Consider the following 22,449-nt stretch of genomic DNA (forward strand, 5'->3'; position numbering starts at 1 on the left):
ACATGCCCAGGCTCTCCAGGTCTGCAGCCTTCAGCAGGCTGCTCTGTTGGCGGAGGCCCCCTGAGGATGACCTGCGCAGAGAGATCTGGACGGAATGGGGACAATCAACACGTTAGCTGACCAGAAACTGGAGTGCTTTCCTGAAGGGGGGCGGTTCAGAATAGGGATTGTTTATCGTCGCTATTCCTCTTAAGCCACACTCATTTCTGGTTGTCCACTTCTGGTCCCGAAGGGGGGCCTCAGCCAGCTAGGAGGGCATTCGCACCTTTGCATCCATCCTTCCCAGGGCCCGGCCTGCGCTGCTCACATCTCACAGGTGATGACAGGAGGAGCCGAGGGACAAGTCGGAGCAAGTAGGTGAGCTGGTACGAGGCTGCCCGCGTTGCTGAGAACACGGCTCCTCCCTGGGGCACGCACAGGTTCCCTGGAGTGAGTCGGCGGTGCCGGTGTCGGTGCCGGTGTCGGTGTCGGTGCTGGGGCGCAGGCCCGCCTGGCCCGGAGCTCGCAGCGCCACGCGGTGCCCGGGGACCCGCCCCTGGGCCGGGCGGGAGGGGGCGCCACGCCGGCCGCCCGCTGGGGTCACGGGTTCCAGAGCGGTTCCAGCCCCGGCCCCCGCTGCCGCTGCCGGGAGGGGGAGGGCGGGGGGCGGGGGGCGGCGCGGGCTTCAGCTCAGGCCGCGTTCACCTGCAGCTTCAGCCCGCGCGGGAAACGCGGCGCTCACGGGGCGGCCACCTGGGGCAGGGCGCTGCCCGCTCACCTGCACGGCAGGGGCCGCCCCGGGGGGTCGGGCCTTCCGGACGGAGGCAGGAGGTTCCCGGGGCGCGGGCCGAGGCTTCCGCAGGGCGCGCCCCCCGCCCCGCCTGCCTCCCCGCGCCGGGGGCGAGCTGGGACCGGGCCACGGAGGGCGGGGGCGTGGCCTCGGTGAGGGGCGTGGCCTCAGTCGGGGCGTGGCCTCAGGCGGGGGCGTGGCCTAGGCGCGCATGCTCGCTCGCGCTCGTGACGTGCGCGCCGGGGCCGGGCGGCGGGCGGCGGGAGGCGGGAGGCGGGAGGCGGGGGCGGGGGCGGGCCGGGGCCGGGGCCGGGGCCGGGGCCGGGGCCGGGGCCGGGTGGGGGAGGAGCCGGGGAGGGGAGGAGCCGGGCTCGGAGCGGCGCAGAGGAGCGGCGGGCCGAGCGGACGGAGCAGAGCGCGCCTGCCCGCTCCCAGCCGGCTCCCAGCGCGCAGCCCGCGCCGCCCCCGGGCCGGGCCCGGCATGAGCGCGGAGGGTCGGCGGCCTCCGGCTGCACCGCCCGGCGCTCCCCGGCCGTGACGGGTCGGGGGATGGGCGCGCGGAGCCGGGCGCGGGGGCGCTGAGCGCGGGCGGCGGGCGCGGCGGGAGGAGCCATGGACTGCAGCCGGGTGCGGACGCTCGTGCGCAGATACGTGAGTACCGCGGCGGGGAGCTGCGCCCGGACGGCCCGCGGGGCTGGGGCTGGGGCTGGGGCTGGACACCCCGGAGTCCGCGCGGCCCTGGGCTGGGCCGGGCCGGGCCGGGCCGGGCCGGGCGGGGAGGGCCGGGGAGGCCGGGGAGGGGCGGGTCCGCCCGGGTCCTGCTTCTGCGGGAGGCGCGGCGACTTTGGTGCGCGCTTGCACCGCCCCTGGGGGCTCCGGGAGCGAAGTTGGGCGTCTTTTCTCCCCTGGAAGTGGCCGATCAGCCCAGAGGCCGGCGTCGCGTGCTTCCTCCGGAGTCCGCGCTCGCGGGCGACCTCGGGGCGGCGCGGTCAGAAGAGGCTCGCGGGGAAAGCGGGTCATTCGACATGAGGCGGAGGGGACGCGGCAGGCGGCCCTGGTCCCTGGCACCGGTGCGGAAGGGGGTGTGTGTGCGCAGAAGAGAAACAGAGCCGTCCGGAGGGTGGTGTTTCCTGCCACCGGCTCAACAAAAGGCCCCTTGTTCCCCGGAGGCTGGCGTCCGAGGCCGGCGCAGGTTCGGGGAGCAGCCCGCGGGGAGGATGGAGGGCACCGTTAGGGGGACTTGGGGCCTCTTTCCCGCAGAAGAGTCACCTGGGGCAGACCTTCCCACCAGTGAGCCTCCCCTGACTAACATAGGACACCCTGGCCAGGGTCGGTGCTCCTCGTCCTCCCTGGGAACATGCCGGGCCGCGACCATGGGCCACCTGCAGGCCAGGGGACCGCGTGCCTCTCCCCAGGTGCCTGCTCCCTGGGGTCGCCTGGGGCATGTTGGGCGGCCTCCCGCTGGAGTGCAGGGAACAGGTGGGGCGAGGCATAGCCTAGGGAAGCTCCTGCGACTTGCCCCGAAGCCCTGTTTTGATGAGAGGGTGAATATCAGGTGAACGTTTGTCTCTCCAGTGAGATACGTCCTGGGAAGCCCAGTCGCAGGGACCGCAGGTAGGCAGGTATGTGAGAGAAGTGCTTTGTCCCACAAGGACACTCTGTTCAGGGCTCAGTTTGTCCAGGCCCTGTGGGCCCCTCAGCCATTTCATTTCCTGCCTGTTTCCCTAGAGGGAAACCGGGGAAAGGGTGGACCTAGTGTTTACTTAAAACATGCTCACAGTTTTCCAGTGAATTTCACTTCCTTTCAACTCTTAAGACTTTGTGATAAAAAGAAGGGTTGCGTGGAGAAGGGGGCCTGCTGTCTGCCCCAAGGAGAGATGGAGAGCGAGTCGACGGTGTCCTCTGACTCGGAGGAGGCCGCTGCCCGGTGGGCCTGACCTCCCTCCCTCCCGTTCGTCCCAGGTGGGGGCAGACGCATGGCCTTTCCTCCAGGCCCTCAGCTGGATTGCGTCCTATCCATTTATATAAACTTCCTGTAGTTTACATGTCGAAATTCCCTTTTGCTGTGTTATTATGCTTATGAAATGATAATTTCTCTCAAACCTAAGTGGTCACTCTTCCTTCAAGAACTTTCTGGGATGTGCATTATTTGGTAATGTCCCTGGAATGCAGCTTTGGGATACTGTTATTTCTATTTTCTCATTCCACATCTTTTTTTTTTTTTTTTCAGTTTGATCAGTTAGTTGTATCACTGTATTCACATACAAGGCCATTCATTTCTATGATATTAAACTCTTGTTGATGCTGTTGGACTAACTGGAGATTTTCCAGAAACAGAATCTGTCAGGATCAGTCATGATGTAGGACCAAATTATATTTTATTTTGCTAGAGGACGAGCCTGCGATTGAATCCTCATATCCTTGTGGTTTTGTTATGTGACTTATTTTGTAAGAGTGAATAAGAGCTTATCCCGCGTTCTCTTCCAGCCTTCCCATGGTCAGAATTTCTAGGAAAGACAACTTTTCAGCTCCTTCTGAGGTGTGAGAGTTGCCAAAAGGTAAAGAAGTCCTTAGAAAATGTTGCTGCAGATATTTTATTCTGGCAAATTCTGGAGAGAGAGAGAGGGAGAGCGAGAGCATGAACAGGCATGTGAAGGGGAGAAATCTGTCCTGGGTTCCGCTGTGTTCCAGAGCCCAAGTTAGTGGTGTGTGGATGGGCGTGAGCCACATAAGGGTGGTTTGTGTTTACGGATGGCACAGCGCTTGCCTACTATGAAATGGCTCATGGATCACGGGGTAGTTTGGCCTATTGAAACGTTTTTGTATCTAACGAAGTTGGTGGAGGGTTGGCGTTATCTTCTCCTTCGATATGCGAGGTTCTGGAAGAAACCTGTGTACCTTCATGGGTCACCGCGGATGCCCAGGCGCCTGCCCACCTGCGAAGCTGTGTAACCGTGGGTGGTCTGCGCCTCAGTCATCCGCTCCGAGAGGAGTCGAGGCGCTCGTCTCCTGCGGCTGCTGAGAGGATCGCATGAGTGATACGGGCCTGGAGCTGGGAACCGTGCCTGGTGCTCAGGAAACGCTCAGGACGTTTATCACCGCTGGCTGGTGACGTAATTCAGTGCCCCGGTGGGGCGGCCGGGGGAGACCAGTACGCAGCCCGGCACGCGAGCCCCAGCCCTGGCTCCCAGGCAGCAGGCCACCACACGGGCCACGGGCCACAGCGTGCTCGTGGGTAAGCGTCCCAGGGCGGGATAAGCTTCCTCCCCTGCCCTCCCCGTCTCTCACGTGGGAGGCTCGCCCGGCCGCCCCATCGCCCATCGCCCATCGCCCATCGCCCAGCAGCTTAGTCTGCTGCGCCTGTGATTTGTGTCCGGCCGCTCATCTGGGGCGTCCTTCCCCAGGTCTGCGCGGGGCGGTTCCATCTCCGTTTGTTTCCCACAGTTTGCTTCCTGGGATGTTTCTTCATTTTAAGAGGGTGAACTTCTGGAAACTGGAGGTTTTCCTTGCTGAGAATAGACACTGTTTCTAGAAAGTGAGGGAAAAGCAAATGTGTTTGGTCCCTGGGGAACATTACACACACTGTATTTGAGTGCTTTGCACCTACGCACTACGCAGAGCTCCCCCCAGCCCCAGGCCTGTGTGCGCCCGCGTGTCTGCGTGCACCCGAATAGTGGCCCGTCCTAAAGGGCACACGTGCTTTCCACTCACGTGCGGGTCTCTGTGTAACAACGTAAAATGCTGTAGGATTTGGCCTTGCCCGTCCCAGCCCAGTGCTAGACGGCTGTGACCGCCACGGCCTGTGGAGACTTGGGACAGGTGAGCCTGATGGAGGGTGTGCTGTGCGGCGGGGCTGCGGGCCCTTGTCTTGAGGTGTGCGCCCGGGCCTGCCAGCCCTGCTCCTGGCCGCGCGGCTGCTGTGTCTCTGATCTGCTCGGTCTCTAATTTAACCTTTATTGTCTCAAATCCCATAGAACCTCCGCCGCGCGTGAGGGATGAGTGATGCTGAGAGGCCTTGAGTCTATGCCGCAGGGTAAATTTAATAACAGTGGGGAAAAGGAGTTTACGTTATGGGTTTTGCTACAGTCAGTTAAACGTCTAGGGATGAGAACAGTGTCTGTGTTTACAGTTGCTGAAAACTGCGTTGAATCCACTGATAAACATACCTCGTGGCTCAACGACACGGGAAGTCCTGTATTTACAGATCTAAATACAAATTGTTCCTTGGTGCTTGGACCATATGTTCCAACAGAAACAGGACTGATAAAAAGACAGTTGGATCCCTAAGTCCCAGACTTATAAATGCTTTTCTAACCAATTTAAGTGTAGGCAAAAATGCTATTTATTTGCAACGAAAATCAGTGGAAGGCAATTTATACAGCATTAGAGATTCAGCAGGATTGAGGGAGGATTGTGTGTGCGTTCGCTGGGAGGCTGGCACCTCAGAGACACAAAGTCATAGATCCCGGAGGTCAGAAGTCGGACCCTGCCTCCCTCTCTGCGCGTCCTGGGCACACTGGCTCGCATCCCCGACTTCTCACTGGAGCCTGAAGTGGTGGGGGTACCTCCCTGCGCAGAGCCCTAGGTGATGGGGGCACCTCCCTGTGTGGAGCTTGCATATCCTGCTGGGAATGTGGACCTCTCACGACAGCTTACAACCCTGGGCTTCTCAGCCCTTCAGACCCTCCCCTTCACAAGGAGTGTTGAGACCTTGCCTGTGCTTCGTGGAGGTCTGGTGCTTCACCAGACAGGACGCCCCCTCTTCCAGGCAGCCCTCCAGCCCTGCCTGGTCTGCTCTCGTCTCCTTTCTCCTGGATCATCTGTGTCCCTCATTGTCCCTGTGGCAGTGGCCAGGTCTTCAGATCACTCATTCTTAAACTGCAGACTTCCTGCGTCCACATGCCCTTCCTGCCTCCGCTTCTCCATTTCCATCACTGCTGAACTTTGGTATTGAACTGACGTGTCCTGCCATCCTCCTGTAGCCTCCTCGCTTTCCAGTGGGCTCATCACCATCCCCATCACCTTGGAGGCCTTTGGTGTCCTTCAGACCCTCCCAGCACACACTGCTGGGAACCCTGTGTGCTCACTTAACCCTCTCTGAGCCATGCACACCCAAGCCCTGTCCTGGGGGCACTAACTGTTTGGGGGTGGGGAACAGAGAGTGAAGCACAGGAGTGGATGTGAGGGCAGAGCTGGGCTCAGGAGCTGTGTCCCAGGCAGAGATGGCTGCTGTGTCGCCTGCTGCTGGCCCTTCTCAGGTCAGCCCAAGGTTCCATGCCAACGCACCCTCTCCTCTGTGCACACCCCTGCCCGGGGGACCCACACACACTCTGTCCGTGTCCATTGGCCCCGCATCTCTCCCTGCATCTCGGCTGCCCCAGTGCATGCCTGGACCAGGTCCTGGGCACGGTTGTCCCTCTGGAAACGTCTGCTGTGCCGGTGATTCATCCTTAGATCAGGGCAGCTGATAGGTGTGTGGTGGAGGTCGGGCCCGGATGCTCCAGAAGGAAGCCTCACGGTGCTTTCAAGGATCTTGACTGATTCATGACAGACTCTTGAAACACGTTTAGCATGACTTCAAACTTTTGGACTCTCTTTCCTTGATACATTCACAGCATTGTAAAAAGGTGGCAGTGGGCAGGCATCCAGCCACCCCCTCTCTCAGTAGGCACTACGGCAGGGGATGTTGGGTCCTTGGGGCCACAGCTCGTGGTTCCCACACCCCTGATGGTCGGCCCATCTGGCTTGGTGGCTTCCACATGAAACATCTTCCTGTGCCCCGGCCCAGCACTCCCCATGGATGGTGGCGGTCCTGTGGTTGCTGGCTCCCGGGGTTGGCGTCCCTTCTTGTCTCTGTGGGCTGGACCATGGGCCTGGGAGGAGGGACCTGCCACAGTGCCCTCTCCAGGAGCTGGACGGAGATGGGCTCCTACCTGTTCCCTGGTGGGGGAACAGTGTGCAGAACTTTTTGCATAAATAGTTTTTGTTTTCTGGGAAAAATAATTGGGTTTCTTGATTTTTGTTAGATTCTTGAAGGAGCGTGTGCTCTAGTTAAGGTTGAGAGAACCCTTGTCTCAGGACACAGGAAGTTAGTCCACTCAAAGGCTTCAAAGGTGTTTGAATTTTTTGCCAATATTTAAATGCGTGTGAATGTACATAAATATCCACATTTCCAGTGATGGTGTGGTCTGGCAGTGCCCGCCAGATCGCTTCCCCCGACCACAACCGCAGAGTGAGTGACCCCTCACTGGGGGCTGCACATTGTCCTGTGGCCCATCTGTAACCACAGGAGTGAGCCGGCTCTTCTGGTTTGACCGGATCCTTGGCCTCTCTAGAGCTCCTGCTGTTCTTCGGGTTGCAAGGCCAGGCCTCGAGGGCTTTGTGCAGCTGTCCCTGGGCCTCCTGCCCCACTCACAGCCCCAGGCCTGGTGGCCCCTGGTTCACACCTGGAGGGAGGTCCCTACAGGATGCCTGATTGTAGCACCCAGGCTGGCCTGCCAGGCGGAGGAGGTTCAGCACAGAGGTGGACAGTCAGCAGGGATTTTGGTTTCCTCCATCAGCTTCTACCCGTGTCACCTGGGCTGGGGCCAGACCCAAGCGTATGGCCCTGTGGGGGCGTCGTCAAGACTGGCCTCTCCAGACGGCCCTTGAAGTGCAGTGGGAAGGCGCTCGTTTCCTGTGAAGGGACGAGAAGGTATCTGGCTCAGAAGGGTACTGCACATAAGATCGTGTCCCTGGATTTGGAAGACGAGACAGGAACTTCAAGAGAAGGTTTGTTACTTGTGAAGAAGAGTCTTTGGCCAAAAACCAGTAAATGATACATTCCTTGGGAACGAGGAGAAGGTGCAGCTGGGAGAGCTGGCATCTCTGCCCTTAACCTGGGTGTCTTCCCCTGTCCCCGGAAGGGGATAGTGAGCAGGGCTGCTGAGAGACAGACGGAGCGCAGGGGGTGGGGGCAGGGGGGAGGAGACAGAGACAGAGAGGGGGCAGAGAGAGACAGAGGGACAGAGAGAGAGAGGCAGGATGGTGGGAGGGTGTCGTCCCTGCAGCAGTTGGGACGTCTTGCTGCCCCTTGCATAGGAACAGTCCCTACAGCTCTGGGAAGGTGCGCTCTGTCCATATACAGGATCCCGTGTGCCATGGTCTGCGTCCTGTGAAGGGTTGGGCCCGTTCCTGCCATGTCCTGGGATGATGGTGAGGACCATCCCTCCGTGCTCACACTTCACTGGGGGATGGTTTCACCAAAATGCCTTGACCTCTTTTATTCTGTTGGTAAATTTGCCCCCAAGTGCACCTGCTTGGACCTGCTTTCCCATCCCGCAGATAAGACTTTGGGAAGACGGCCGGGCGAGCAGCTGCGTGCCCAGGGCTGTGCCCTTTGCAGGAGGATGTGGGGGCAGAAGTCTGTGCAGTAGAGTGAACTCGAGAGCAAGTGTGTTCAGGTGCCCTGAGGTGTACTGTCTGGGGAAGCTGCTTTGACTCCTCCCTGGTTCTTCCTCCCGTTGTTCCAGGGCCTTGCACTTCCATGTTCAAGAAGCACAGAAACTGAATTTTGTGGGTGATGAGTGTTGACATAGGTCTGTGCTCATTTTTAGCATTATGGAGAATTAGTACCTGGGTGATACTTTGGTCGTGTTTGGTGTGTTATAGGAGAGCCCTGCTCAATTTGATTCAGAGATGAGAAGTTCTGGAATACCAGAAAGTGTACCAGGTGTGTCTGGCGCTGGGAAGCAGTGAGAATTATGGAGCCAGGGAAGGAGGGGCCCAGGTGGCATCTGGTGTGAAGCCAGGTGGTTGGCAGTTCACTTTTGCCCTGGAGGGTACATGTTTTCCCACCCCAGGGAGATGGAGCAGAACCAGCCCATCTCATCCCTGACATGCCCTGTGCAGCCCCCGCATCAGGCTCAGGCTGAAGGCCCCTTCTCCTTACAATGGCATGTGCTTTTGGAGCCCGTCCTGTTTCAGCACCCTTCCTGAGCTGCTCTTGGGAAATGAGGGTCAGTGGGGGGGCTGGTGACATGGCTCCTGGTTATCAGGCTGGTAATAAGGAGCACTGTGTGCCTGAGAAGATGCAAGAACATGCCTCCCTTTGTACTGAGGGCTCCGAATTCTTCATGTACATGTGTGTTTGGCCAAGGGCCATGAGGGATCCTGTGCCCTTCCAGGCTGTTCCTCATTGGCGCTCTTACCTGGGACCTTGCTCACCCTCCCAGGTCAGCATGGGTAAGTAGAGAGGGAGCGAGTGGGCCACGGGTGTGGGCAGACCTTGGGCATGGGCCCCGGGTGCGGCTGCAGGGCTTCCACCAAGAGCCCGGTGCTGTGTGTGGATTTGGTGCCATTAAGTTTTTCAGTGGACTTCTTTGTCTTCTTTTCCTGCGTCTTATTAGGTAAGGTTAGCAGCCAGCAAGTTTCTGGAATGATAGTCCTGTTGACACACAGGCTTGATTATTAGGGAAATAGATGCTAAGTGTGTGGCACGGGAGGATTCGTTTGCATGAAGTGCTGATGTACTGTTTAGTCTCAGGTGTTGGTTTTAAGTGCTTGCATCGAGGACACAAAGGGAAACGGGTACTGCATGAATGTCTCAGGCAGCTCAGGCCGTGGTAACAAAAGAGCCCAGGCCAGGTGGTCTAGACAACGACAGTCTGAGATCAAGGAGCTGGCTTTGGGCTTCTGGTGAGGGCCTTGTCCTGGCCATCAGGCGGCCGCCTTCTCACCGTGTCCCCTGCTATGTCCTTATGCGGCCTGTGCTCACGTGCTCAGGGGGAGGGGTGGAGAGAGAGAGAACACAGGTGACCCGTCTCCAGATATGCTTGTGCTGGTGGGTAGGGCCTGGTGCACAAGTTTGGGAGAGACACTGTCTGGTCCATGGTGGTACATGATGAAAGCTGGTGCTGTCAAGGTTGTAAATGTTCAAACAAACGGGAATGTCAGAGAGAGGACTTTGAAGGAGCACACTGAGTTTGCTTACTGTTCTACCAAGAATATAGGAATGAGTGTTCCACAAAATGTGCAAAGATAAAATAAATATTTAGTGGGAATGGGTTATTTCTTTAAAATTGTGGAACACATTTCGGTGACTGGGCTGTTAGTAGATACGATTTCCATCATTGGTTCGATCTGAAATGGTGGGTATTTATGTTTTTCTTTCCGCTGCGGCTGCAGGAGGCTGGCAGGAGAGTGGTGGTTCGTATTAAGACAAGGCTCCGAGGTATTGTTTCGGGTTTGTATCATAATCCAAATACACAGCGTCTGGCTTGTGGACCCAACAGATGTCCCGGTATTCAGCACATAACTGGATTGGATGAGTCTGCTCTGGCTGGCATGTTGTGATCTGGTGCCTCCGGTCAGTGGAGTGGCATGTTGGGGACTTCCCTTTGGGTGGCCTCTGGACAGTGGGACGCTGCACCTTCAGCGGTTTTGCAAAGTGAGTATGAGAAATTGAGCTTGTTCTCCTGGTTGGCATAGCAGGCACGCGTGATCATGCCTGCAGCCGCCGACAGGGACGGAACCCAGCTGTGCCAGGTCAGCGTGCAGGTACACACACCTGTGGCCTCGCAGGCTCTGTAGACGGGCCCAGTTCCCGACCCCACTGCCGTCTCATTCTGCAGTAGGTACTTCACAGTCCCAGCCTGGTCATCCCTCATCCCCTGTTTGCCTACATGGGTTCAAGCATGAAGCAAAAATGTTCAGGCATCATTTATCTTTGGATCGGGAGTGAGGGTGCGTGCCTCTGATGATTTTTGCGAGCGCTCCGGAGGCTTTTTCCTTGGCTTTGCCGACAGTGGGGCTGAGCGGTCCCGGAGTTATAGAGAAGTGGTTTGTACAAGCCTGTGACACTGTGGAAAGCTGGGGCCCAGAGGACTTCTCCACCAACAGCTGAGCCGTTCTGTGCAGTGAGGATCCAGAAGCTCTCAGGTTCATATTCTGGGAAACGAGTGTGTGGTCTGTGAGGGGGCCAAGGCCCTGCTGTGTACATGCTCCCAGCTTGGGCGGTCTGAGCGCCCTCCTTCCTCCTGGACGGGCCTGCTGGCTGCCTGAGCAGGAGGTGGCCGCCTAACGCGGGTTACATAATCTTCCTCCTTCAGAGAAAAGAGGATTTCCTCCAGCCTATTTTCAGCAGAGGATTAGGGACAGTGAAGTTCTGCCATTAGGATGTCCTCTTGATTTTCGTGTGATTTTTCAAGATCTCAGAAATTTGCCCACTAAAATCCACATTTTAAAATTGTGGAATTAATTTAAGATTATTACATGGAATAAAATTATGGCATGGTCACTGGTATGGAGACATGTGACTTGAGGGTGAGTCACAGCTAGTTTTGCAAAATGCCTGACAGCTGTACGCGTATGGGGTGACTTCAGTGACCCTTTTCTCTAGAAATGTGTGGTAGTAGTTTTGATTCAGAAAAACATAGATGAGCCGTGAAAAGATGGGAGAACCTTGCGGTGCACACACGCCTCTTTCCCTAGTAATGTCCAATTTTGGTGCCAGCCCGGGGTGGCATGCCTGTGACGAAGGCTGTGGTGTGCTGGTTGTGTCCCTGTCTCATCCTTGTTCCTGGTGTCCCCCCCACATCCCCTGCTCACTCGCTTTTTCTCTGACGTCAAGAGGGAGTAAGACAGGTGAGCTTGCAGCATTGGACGATACACAGGGGAGTGGGGGTGGGCAACGCATTAAAGTTCTTATGAAGAAAAGTTTGTGGTGCACTTAGCCCATCTGAGGTGCTCAACAGCGTGTTTATCAGATACGGTGGAGAGCCAGGTGTGCAGACCTTTGGACTGTCCTGGAGACTGTTTTCGTGGCGGGCGGTGGACACTGCATAAGCACGCGGCCAGCGGGGTGATGGGAGGGCTGTAGAGGCAAGTGAGCCCTGGCGGGAGGATGGGGATGGGACGGCCATCCCAAGTGGTGCCTGGAGCCCTGGGCTGCCAAGGCAGATGGAGGCCAGCCAATATCTGTAGGAGGAGCACCTGCCATCGCTCAGGTCTCATTGCCTGAAATATGTAATACATTATGTGTGCTCCATTTGATGAAGTTTTACATCTTTTAAAACATAATGTGGCTACATGAGGAACATGTTAAGTGGTAAATGGATGATTTTTAACATTGTAAAGATGTATTGATCTATTGAATGAATACACAATAGGTTGGTTTATGGGCAGTTTTTTTCATTGTGGTAAAACATATGTAGCATGAAATTGACCATTTTCACCCCTTTTGGGTGTGTAATTCCAGGGCATTCAGCACATTCACACTGCACGCCACTGTCTCCACCGTCCACCTCCAGAACCTTCTTGTCATCCTGAACAGAGACTGAATGATGGGCAATTTCACTAGTTGGTCTTATGTGTGATACTATCTTGCTATCTTGAAAACACATTTTTCTAATTGATGAAAAGACCTCCATGGAGTCACGAAGAGCCTTCTTGAAAGTTAAGGGCTAATTAACTTTTAGTGTAAGATGGATCCATGTAGGAGGTTGTGGGTTTTTTTGCATAACGTGCAAGGGTAACTTTCTTTTTTTTTTCTTTTATAAAGATTTTACCTACTTATTCTTGAGAGACAGACACACACACACAGAAAGAGAGAGAGAGGCAGAGACACAGGCAGAGGGAGGAGCAGGCTCCATGCAGGGAGCCAGACACGGGACTCAATCCCGGGTCTCCCGGATTACGCCCCGGGCCAAAGGTGGGTGCTAAACCGCTGAGCCACCCGGGCTGCCCCACGGGTAACTTTCTGTAGAAGTTGAGACCCTGCCCGAGAGCGGCCCATGGAGGTCTGGAGGCTCTGGCCGCACCACCCCAGGAACGGCCCTTCTGGAGACGGGAGTTCCTAAGCTCAAGCCCCACGGTGGCGTGCTCATCGCATGCCACTCATCACACACACCAGGGGAACCATGTGGAGCCACACGGCTGCTTCCTACGAGTACTTGTGGGAGGTGGGGATCGAAGGATTTCATGGACATTTCCCTTCAGAAGCTCCATTCTGCTCACTCGTTCGAATACGTTGTCCACTTTCACTTAATCTATGACATCATGTTCCTTTGCTACCTAACAAATTATTAAGAAGTAGATGAGTTAACTCTAATAAAAGTGCATCTTCTCTACGGTGGTTGATTCTGCACAAAGGCAATGTCCTGTTATTTCTACCAAAGGTGATAGGAGATTTTTTTTTTGTTCTTAAATTGGAATAATTCTTTGATTTCATAAATGGCTCTCTTGCTCTTTAGAGAACAGCATGATTCCAAAAGCAGCAGATCCTTCTTTTCATACCTGGTTTATTAACAAGAAACGTAGCTGTAAAACTGAGTAATTATACCTGATTTGTCTCATTAAAATCCGTGCTGTGTGGTGAGTTGGCCAGGTGCCCTATTTGGTAGGTGATCTTCAGAGTTGACAGAAGAGTGAGAAGTAAACATAAAGAGAGAATTCATGACTTTTCCTTTGCACGCTCCCACCTCAGTTCATTAAAAATTGGGTTGGGGAATCCCTGGGTGGTTCAGCAGTTTAGTGCCTGCCTGCGGCCCAGGGCATGGTCCTGTAGTCCCGGGATTGAGTCCTGCATCAGGCTCCCTGCATGGAGCCTGCATCTCCCTCTGCCTGTGTCTCTGCCTCTCTCTCTCTCTGTGTCTCTCATGAATAAATAAATAAAATCTTTTTAAAAAAATTGGGTTGACATTGTTTGTTTTTTTTTTATCAGTTTGCTGCCCTTTCATCTTCACAGATAAAATCTGGAGGAGGGCATCTTGTGCTCCTTCCCCAAGTGTGGCCTGTGCACCTAAGGACTGGCTCGTGGCACAGAGCTGGCCTGTCCCTACCCTGCCATGGACAGGCTGTGCACCTGGTCTCTTTCTCCCCTCCTGCCTGTGTGGTGAGTTCATCCAGGCCAGGGTTCCTGGGTTCCATGGGAATCCAGGATGCTGAGTATCTGATTGCACCAGGCTCCAGGGCAGGCCCTTAGAGAGGTCCAGGGTACCAGTCCTTAGGTGTCCCTGGAGGCTCTGCACAGGTGCTCCTGTCACCAGGGTGTCCACACTGTACCCCGGGGCCCTGCCCTCCCATCCCTGGGGGTGGGGGGGTCTGCATTGCACTGAAACTGGGATATGCCTGGGGCTGGCCCGTGTGTTCTTGCTCAGTGCCGGTATGTTTGTCATATGGGCCAAGGGCTGAAATCTGCCAGTGACAGTTTGGCCAGTTTTCGGGACTGTGTCTTTGTGGGCATGTAGGATGTGACCTGGAAATTCAGTCTCTAGTCTCCTGGGACCCTCTGGAAAGGCAGCTTCTCAAAAAGATTTTGAATTGTATCTAAGAGGCCGCGAGGTGGCCTCTGACCCTGTAAACTCCGGAAGTCAGTGCACTGTAAGCAGGTGTGCCTCATGGCTGCAGTCTTCTTGAAGTCCTGCGTCTGGTGGGGGCATGTGGCCTCCCTGGGCCTGTGGCTCCATGGGTGGGAGCGCCAGATGATCAGTAGCAGGCGAAGTGAAGACAGGTTGCTCACAGGTGGCAGCTCGACAAGTGGGGAGGAAGACCAGTGTTCCATCATTCGGCAAATACGGAACAGAACAAAACCTGTGTTATGAACTGTGATGGGATGAATCACAGACCTGCTCTCCCTGCTGCCCCTGTGGCTCCCTGAAAGGGACAGGGATGCATTTCCTCCTGCCTGCTCTGGTGCCTGTCTTCCTGGTAGTGATTCCAGCTTCTCAGTGGTGGGTGCAGGGGCTGGGGCTGGGTAAGGGCAGCGGGGGGGGCACGTAGGCAGGTGTGCTGGGGTCGGAGGTCACTTGTGTAGGGGAAATTGGGAGGGGCCTCAGCATTTGGGGAAAGGAGAAGGGACCCGACAGGTGACCAGTCCCTGTGTGCCAGCCACATGGGCCTGTGAGCACAGACTCAGGCAGCATAGGATAACAGGGGTTCCTGCCTGGTGCCCTTTCCCTCCCAGAGCCTGGGCCCTGCTCCTGGCGTTGGCTGCCACAGGTGGTGGGAGGCCAGGAGGGGGTGACCTGGTGACCCCAGCCCCCTTTATCCTGCTGCAGGTGCATGCTTGCTCCAGGCACCAGGCGGGAGGGCAGGTTTATGGCAGCCTCATTCCTTTTCCAATTATGTCGTAAAGTAGTAGTCACTGTAAAAGTGGTTTCAAAAGTGACTTAGGTAGGGAGAAAGTGTCCTGAGTTATATGTTCAAAATAAAATGTCAGAGGGCAGGATGCCGAGTTAGGTGAAATTTCAGCCCTGCCCATGAGACAAAGGACAGACAAGGAAAAACCTTCCTGAACCTGCTGCATGCCGCGTCCAGGTCCTGCTCCTGGGTTTATAGGTTTTGCTTTCGGTTTTGAAGTCCTGGCTTTTCTGAATTCCAGACTCTTGAGTTTGTAGAGAATGGTGTCTGCAGGCAGGAAGTGGGAAGGCAGGGTGCCCACAGGCATGAGGGTGGATTGAACCTCTGGGTCGATGGGGGCGTACAGGGAGGCAGCCAGCATCCCTCCCACCCTGCCCACTTTCTTAGTGTCCCTGGAGCCACCCTGCCCATGGAGCAGCGGTGAATGAAGAAGATGGAGGGGACCGTCCAGCCCCGAGGTTCCTCGCCCCAGCCCGGGGTGGGGGCTGCGTGCATGGCTGCGTCCCAAGATGCTGGTGCCATGAAGATGCAAGACCTGCTGGGGAGTTGAAGAACCCAAATGAGAGCTGTCACGAGCCTCTTGTCCACATTTGTTTCTAAGTCTCTCCCCATTCTTCTTCCTACCCTTAAAGCTACCCTGTCTGAGAGCATACTGCATCTCCTTTCTGCTTCCCATAAAACCTGGCCAGTAGCTCCTCGCGAGCACACAGGGTGGCATCCCCCCAGCTAAACAGCAACCTAATTAAGTCTCCCCTGTTCCCCCCACCGATGGATGAACTGCTCCATCCATGGTTGGGCCTACCTGGGGATGGGCGTGAGGGCTGGCTTCCTGCAGCCCCCCTGGGCCTACATGGTGTCCTTTACACCCTCATGGAGAGAGGGTGGCAGAATGTGTAGCCCCAGGTCCCACACCGGTGGGGGGCGGCTGGCCTGTCTCCAGGGCAGGTTCCTTTCCCCTCTTGCATCACCACCACATAAACCTTAATTAGGAGGATTAAGTGTGCACCACGATTTGGCCAATCACGAGCATGGTGTGGAGCAAGCACTATCCAGGCACAGGCCCGGAGCAGCAGCCCTTTCCTTATCGAGGGAAATGCCCTGGCTGTTGACTGCTGGTCACACACCCTGTCCTTCTCCTGCAGCCCCGTGTCATGGGCTGGCCCAGTGTTCCAGCTGAGGCTGACTACCTATTTTTGATGTGCTGCCCCGTGGCTGGAAAGGAATCAGGCCAAGAACCGGACAGCACCCACTCTGCCTTTTCTTGTGCCCTCTGAGCAGAGTGGCAGGCGTTTGTCACGGAGGCCTGTGTGGGGGCTTGGGGTAGAGTGCACACCCACTGGGGTGGCGTCTTCACCGCCTACACGTGGGTGGTTTTCTCCTGCTGCCCTGGGTTGGGCATCTGTTTGGGCATTAGGATGAGACATGTGCAGTTAATGTGAGCAGAGGCTTGAACGGTGAGAGCACGGCCTGTTGTATTTCCGTGAACTTACAGCAGCTACGGGGGAAGGAGAATGTTTGTGTTCTGCTTTGCGTGTAACAGTCCACAGAGCTATGTGAACTTTTGTGAAATGAAGTCTTTTTTTTTTTTAAAGATTTTATTTATTTATTCATGAGAGACACACAGAGAGAGAGGCAGAGACACAGGCAGAGGGAGAAGCAGGCTCCATGCAGGGAGCCCGATGTGGGACTCGATCCCGGGGCTCCAGGATCACACCCCAGGCTGAAGGTGGCGCCAAACCGATGAGCCACTGGGGCTGCCCGAAATGAAGTCTTTTAAAGTTGTCATGGTTTCTGTGGGTACGGGAATTCATAGTCTTGAACGTAGTTAAGCAAAAAGGAATTCCTCACCCCGAACCAGCAGATGTGTGGGATTCCCAGGATGTGTTTGTGTCTCTTTGGGAAGAGGATCGCCATGGGCTTACATCTCGTTTGGTGCCCTGGCTTCTCGGGTTCCAGCCGTCTCAGGCAGGATGGAAAGTTCCTTCCTTGTTGACCCTGGGGCAAGATCACTTTCTGGCCATTTAATCTTTTGCTGACAATGAACTGTTGATAAGGATGGAGCGAAAGCAGCTAGCAGCTAGCAGCATAGGTGTCCTGTTGGGAGGAGGGAAGCCAGGAATGCAGGTGGACAGGCCATGGGGGCTGGTGCAGAAGGAGGGAGGTGGCAGGTGTGTGTGGGCTCATCCCCTCCCGCCCTGTGCCTGTGTCCTTGGCTCTTCGGCTTCCAGGCCTCCCTCTCTCTTCTTCCCTCAGAGGCCTGCTCTCCCCCAAGCATCTTCTGGGTTCAGGGTACTGCAGGACCCATGACGCCCAACGGGGAATGTTTCCACCCCAACTGGAGAATGTTCCTGTGGCACTGGTCCTGTGTAATCGACATGGTGGTGGCAGCCCTGTGGAGGGACCCCCGGTCCCCACCTCACCGCTCCCTAGCCGTAAGCTGCTTGGGGTGTGGGGGACACAGTGAGAAAGGAGCAGAGGTGGGGGCCTGGCATGGCTGGGGCCGGTGGCTCTTCCTCATGTGCTCTGCTGCTTCTTGGATACGACGCGTGTTCTGTGCTATGCAGTGTGATGGACACACAGAATGTGCAGGGGAGGTGCTTCTGCCCACAGGATGGTGGCCAGCCCCCACAGCCGTTTGTCCCAGAGTTTCCAATGGATCAGGGAGATAGTCGTGCTGCTATTTTTTTATGGTGGTAAAACATACCTAATATAAAAGTTACCATCTTGGCCATTTTATGGGATGAGAACCAGTGGGCACATTCCTGTTGTCCTGCAGCCATCACCAGTGTCTGTCCCTAGGACTCGTCATCTTGCAGAGCTGCCCCCATGCAGCACCAGGGCCCCAGCCCTGGGTGACCGCCGCTTGTTTTCAGTCTCTCTGACTTTGGTCTGAACGCCTGCGGTAAGTGGGATCATACGGGGCTTACCCTTCGGTGAGCCGCATTCACGGCCCTCATGGCACATGGTGCACTAGTGCGTGTCAGGACTCCCCCCCCGCCCCCCCAAGCCGAGGACTTGCAGGTTGCAGGTTTTGGCTGGTGCCCTCGAGCAGCCCCAGGGTGCGGGGGCAGAGCGTGTCGGCGCCCCTCCTGCGGGTCTGTGACAGGGTGAAGCTGGGGAAGCTGGACTCCCACATTTTCGGCTTTGTAGAGGGTGCTGGCCCGGCTCCCCTTGGACCTGGGCCATAGCACTGACCGTCTGTTCTTCCCACACTCTGTGAAAACCTCCGTTTCTCCGGGAATTTGGTACAGAGCAGCCTTTCTGCAGATGCAGCGTGAGGCCGCGTCCCTTCAGCACGAGTAGCTGCTTGGCAGGCATTCACTTGCCTGTGGTGGGTTTTCTGCTGCTGCTGTGAGTGTCCCTTAGGGACTTGGGGTGGAGACTCTGAGTCCATTCTGGGCCTCTCGGGTTGGTGGGACGTGAAAGCACCTCTCCTTAGAAAGACGGTTCTTTCCCTCATCCACAGTACAACAGTCTGGGCGGGAGGAAGAGCTAGATGCGCTTTGCTCCCTGCAGCCTCAGGGCAGGAGGAGTCCTGCGGGGAGGTCCACAAGCTGTTTCTTTGCATGTTGAGTATTAGGGAGACTGTGCAGACACTGGGGGCCAACTTTGGCAGATTTCCCTGTGACCATTTCTGATTTCTGTTCATCTGCCTCACTTTCTGGCCTCCTGCAGATGCCCAGAGCTGCCCAGTATCCCTGCAGTAAACTGCCTACCAGAGCAAGGCTGTTCCGTGACTTGGCTGCCCCCCTGCACCTGGCTGCTCCCTGCACCTGGCTGCTGCCCTGCCCCCAGCTGTTCCCTGGGCCTGGCTGCTCTCCTGCACCTGGCTGCTCTCCTGCACCTGGCTGCTGTCTTGCACCTGGCTGCTCTCCTGCACCTGACTGTTCCCCTGGGCCTGGCAGTCCTGCTTTAAGCAGCAGACACTGTTGTGGCCTCAGTACCCACTGGCCCCAGATATTGCCAAATCTCAAACCTTAGGTTACCTTGTGACCCAGCCCTTCTTGGTGGATTCTTTGTCACTCGGGGGCCTGAAGGTTATCCTGTTTTCAGTGAGACTCAGGCTGCCCTGATGCTGCTGATCCTGGGGCCTGACACTTCCTCTGAAGTCACTTCTGCCTGCCTGCCTATGGGCTGCCAGGCAGGCACCAGTTTTACCTCAGGGGACAGCCATGTGATTAGGATGTGCAGCTGGGGACACTGAGAGGGTCCACAGGTGGAGAAGAGGCTGCCTGTCACCCAGAGGCGAGTGGGGAGGTCAGTGGCACGGAGCAGTGGGCTGTCCAGTGTGTCAGGGGGGCCCATTTGCTGATGTTGTTGGGTGTGCCACAGACAACAGATGCTCCCTTACCAAAGCCTTCATCTTTCTGCTTCTGAAGAAGCCACGTGAAGAAGGAAAGTATGGAAGCAGTGGCAGATCAGAGGCAGGTCAGCGGTGCCTGGTGTCTTGACTCATGGCAGGGGCCGTGGACACGCTGACCCTCAGGGGGGCTTGGAGGGCGTAGATGGGGACGCAGGCCTGTTTTGAGAATGAGAAGGTGAGGTCTTTCTGCTGGGAATTTTGTGTGAATGAGCAGTAAGAACCACAAGCAGAGATTATTCTACCTGGAGAAGAAATTTTTCCAAGTATAAAGAACAAATGGGTCAGGACAAAACGTAAAATGCAAAATATGGTCTCCTTTATCTGTAATAAAAGGCTGGTTAAGTAGGTGCATGAACAGTTCAAAGCTAACGTCATTTTTCTCTCCAGAATCAGGTCTGACCTGTTTGGGCACTTCTACCTTAGAATGTGTGGTTGCAGCTTGGTGGGGGCGGGGGTACGCACCCTCCCACTGCTGCCTGCTTCCCTGGGTGGACCTGTGGGATTCTTGGGAAGACACTGCTTTACAAAGAAACAGTTCAACAACCAAACAGACTTGGTGTGAGAATAAACATCCCCCGGAGCTCGCGTGGTAGGTGTTTCTAGCTGTGGTGCTCTGGTCTGCGTGGAGGACCTTTATGTCACTGTATTCTGCAAACACCACTGTTTAGTTTACAGGTTTTAGGTTTTATGTGTTAATTTACTTTCCTCTTCTCTCACTGCTTGTAATGGCAAACCTGACCAATTTCTTGACATATCTGATGAGATTGAATTTATTTAATAATAATGGTGGAGGGGACAAAACAGTACCTGTTGTGTGATGATATCCGTATGTGTCCGAGTGGCTGCCGTGCTGCCCAAGAGGTGTGAATGGGTCTGGCCCTGCACAGTTCAGGGCATGCTAGTCCTGCTAGGGCTTTTTTTTTTTTTTTTTTTTTTAAGATTTATTTGTTTATCTGAGAGAGTGAGTGCGGAGGACAGAGAGGGAGCATGTCAAGCAGCGCAGAGCCCGAAGCCAGGGGCTCTGCTGACCCCGAGATGGTGACCTGAGCAGAATCCAGAATCAGTGTTTAACTGACCAAGCCCCGTAGGCACCCCTCTGCTAGTCTTTTTTTTTTTTACCTTTCCTATAGGAAGCACTCACTGCTTTTGCCTCTGGAAAAAGGCCTAAAAGCAATATGAATTATAAAGTCATCTGGTTTTTTTTTTAAGCTTTTAACAATTCCAAATTTATTTCAGCCAGTGATATTCATTCTGGGTTTTGTTTGTGCACCTAAATTTCGATTTTTTAGCCAGCCAAAAACCAGTGCTTCCAGTCAGCAGACTTAGGACTTTGTGCATGTTCTGCATACAGCCTCCCAGAAGACAACCCCGGTGCCATTTGGAATCATGGTATAGCCACTGGGGTCCTGCCTCCCCGTTGTCGGTGGTGCACTTGGGGAGGGGGAGGCTTCTGGGTGAGGACCCAACTACACCCCTTTGTCTATCACCATCCTCTGAGGGGTGTTGGGGGACCCTGGTCCCAGGATTCTGAGTTAGCATGTTAGCAGTCAAGGGCATGGTACCCTGAGGATAGAATACGAAGGGCCCAGAAGGCTTAATACTCTGACACTAGTTTTAACAGAAAACAAGACAGCGTGTGGACAGCCTAAGCCTATTTGAGCATCTACATGCGATCCTTGACCCATGCTGACCTTCGTCTTGGCAAATACCCTGCGGGGCCTGCAGGGCATGGGCCGGGTACATCTTCTAGAGCAGACTCAGATTGTTTTACGATCATCTGCTGCAGGTGTGTCAACGTTTTTTAGAGAGGCAATAAAAACAAATATAAAAAGATCACCTTTTATTATTTTCTTATGTCATTTTCCTATTTATTACTTTTTTTTGAAAAAGCATTAAAGTCTAAGATTGGTTAACCGGTACATTGTGGGAATAATCCCATTTACTTAAAACAGTGTATCCTGACGCAGGGCAGATACTTCCATTCCCTCTGTAGGAATTAACCCCAGGAAATTACAGTCCAGGAGCACAGAGGTGACATATTGACCGTGGTATTGTGCACTGTTGTCCTGAAAGCTCCTCATATATCTTTCTACAGAACCATTATGTCACCGGACATTCATGCACGAGAATACCCTGTAGATCTTTCGGGAGGTGGTGTCAGGTGGGGTTTCCTGACGTGCAGTCTGTGTGATGTTGGGTGAAAAAGCAAATCATAGACTGTTTGTATAAGATGATCTCACTTTGAGTATTAGGCCTCTGTTTGGATTCATGTGAATTGATGTGTAGAAAAAAATCTGGAAAAAAATGCACAAAAATGTTACCCAGTGATTATCTTCAAAAGTCACAGTTATGGATTGTTGGTATTTTTGTCTTTGTTTTTTTCTGTCTTGTGCTGAAAGTTCTAAGCTGATCATGATTTGCATTTGTAATCAGAAAAAAGAATAAAGCTTTTACCTTAAAAGTGAGTTGCACCCCTCAGAATGTTGTTACTGTTATTGCCAGGAACCAGCCCTTAACAGAATGGAGCTGCTGTCCTGGGTCTGGGGGAGCCGCTCTGGGCATCCCCAACTGCTTGCCCTGGAGGCACCCCTGCCAGCAGTGGCCACTAACATGGTCCAAGGTCTGATCGGTCCTATAAAGACCCCAGCCCCAATACCAGGAACACATTCACCAGCACCATGAGAGGAAACAGTGGGAAAGGAGGTTGGGTAGAGATCTACTTGTGGGCTAAGGACAACAACTGGCATGTCACCTGAGGTTTTGGACACACTGGGAGAACTTCTCTGGTGACCAGGGCTGGAGAGGGGGCCAGCCCCCTCCTCAGCCAGTATACAGTCACTGTCTAGAAACATAAGAACAGTTTTGCATGTTCTTGGACTTGCAGTTGAAGACAGAGGCGGGAGACTGGGTGGGGGGCAGAGGCGGCTTGCCGAGTCCTACAGTGGCACTGGCCAGGAGACATTGTAAAGCTGGTACCCGGTAGGCACCCTGGGCCACCTCCTGTGCTCCCCTCTCCAGACTGCCAGGTTGTGTTGCCTTAGGGATGCGCATGAGAAGCCAGTGGGAGGGGCCAGGAGGGGCCAGGCTTAGGTCAGCCAGGGGTAGGGAGGGAATTGGAGCCACTTTCATCCAAACATCCTAAAATAGTTGGACAGAGTCTGGAGTTGTTGGAAGTGCTCAGGCCACCTCTGCCGGCATC

At 55.1% G+C, this 22,449-nt stretch overlaps 1 protein-coding gene across 7 annotated transcripts in view; it reads left to right on the forward strand.

Moving 5' to 3' along the window:
• Nucleotides 1-1,308: 1,308 nt before the first annotated feature.
• The window catches only part of ATP11A (ATPase phospholipid transporting 11A), a 128,868-nt gene continuing 107,727 nt past the window's right edge, over nucleotides 1,309-22,449 (forward strand). For all 7 annotated transcript variants that reach the window (XM_038570085.1, XM_038570081.1, XM_038570082.1 and 4 more), the window contains exon 1: nucleotides 1,309-1,420. In XM_038570085.1, the coding sequence (XP_038426013.1) occupies nucleotides 1,382-1,420 (39 nt within the window). In that variant the 5' untranslated portion in view covers nucleotides 1,309-1,381. The remainder of the gene's footprint in view (nucleotides 1,421-22,449) is intronic.

This window comes from Canis lupus, chromosome 22 (genome assembly GCF_011100685.1).
Source record: "Canis lupus familiaris isolate Mischka breed German Shepherd chromosome 22, alternate assembly UU_Cfam_GSD_1.0, whole genome shotgun sequence".
Lineage (NCBI taxonomy): Eukaryota > Metazoa > Chordata > Mammalia > Carnivora > Canidae > Canis > Canis lupus.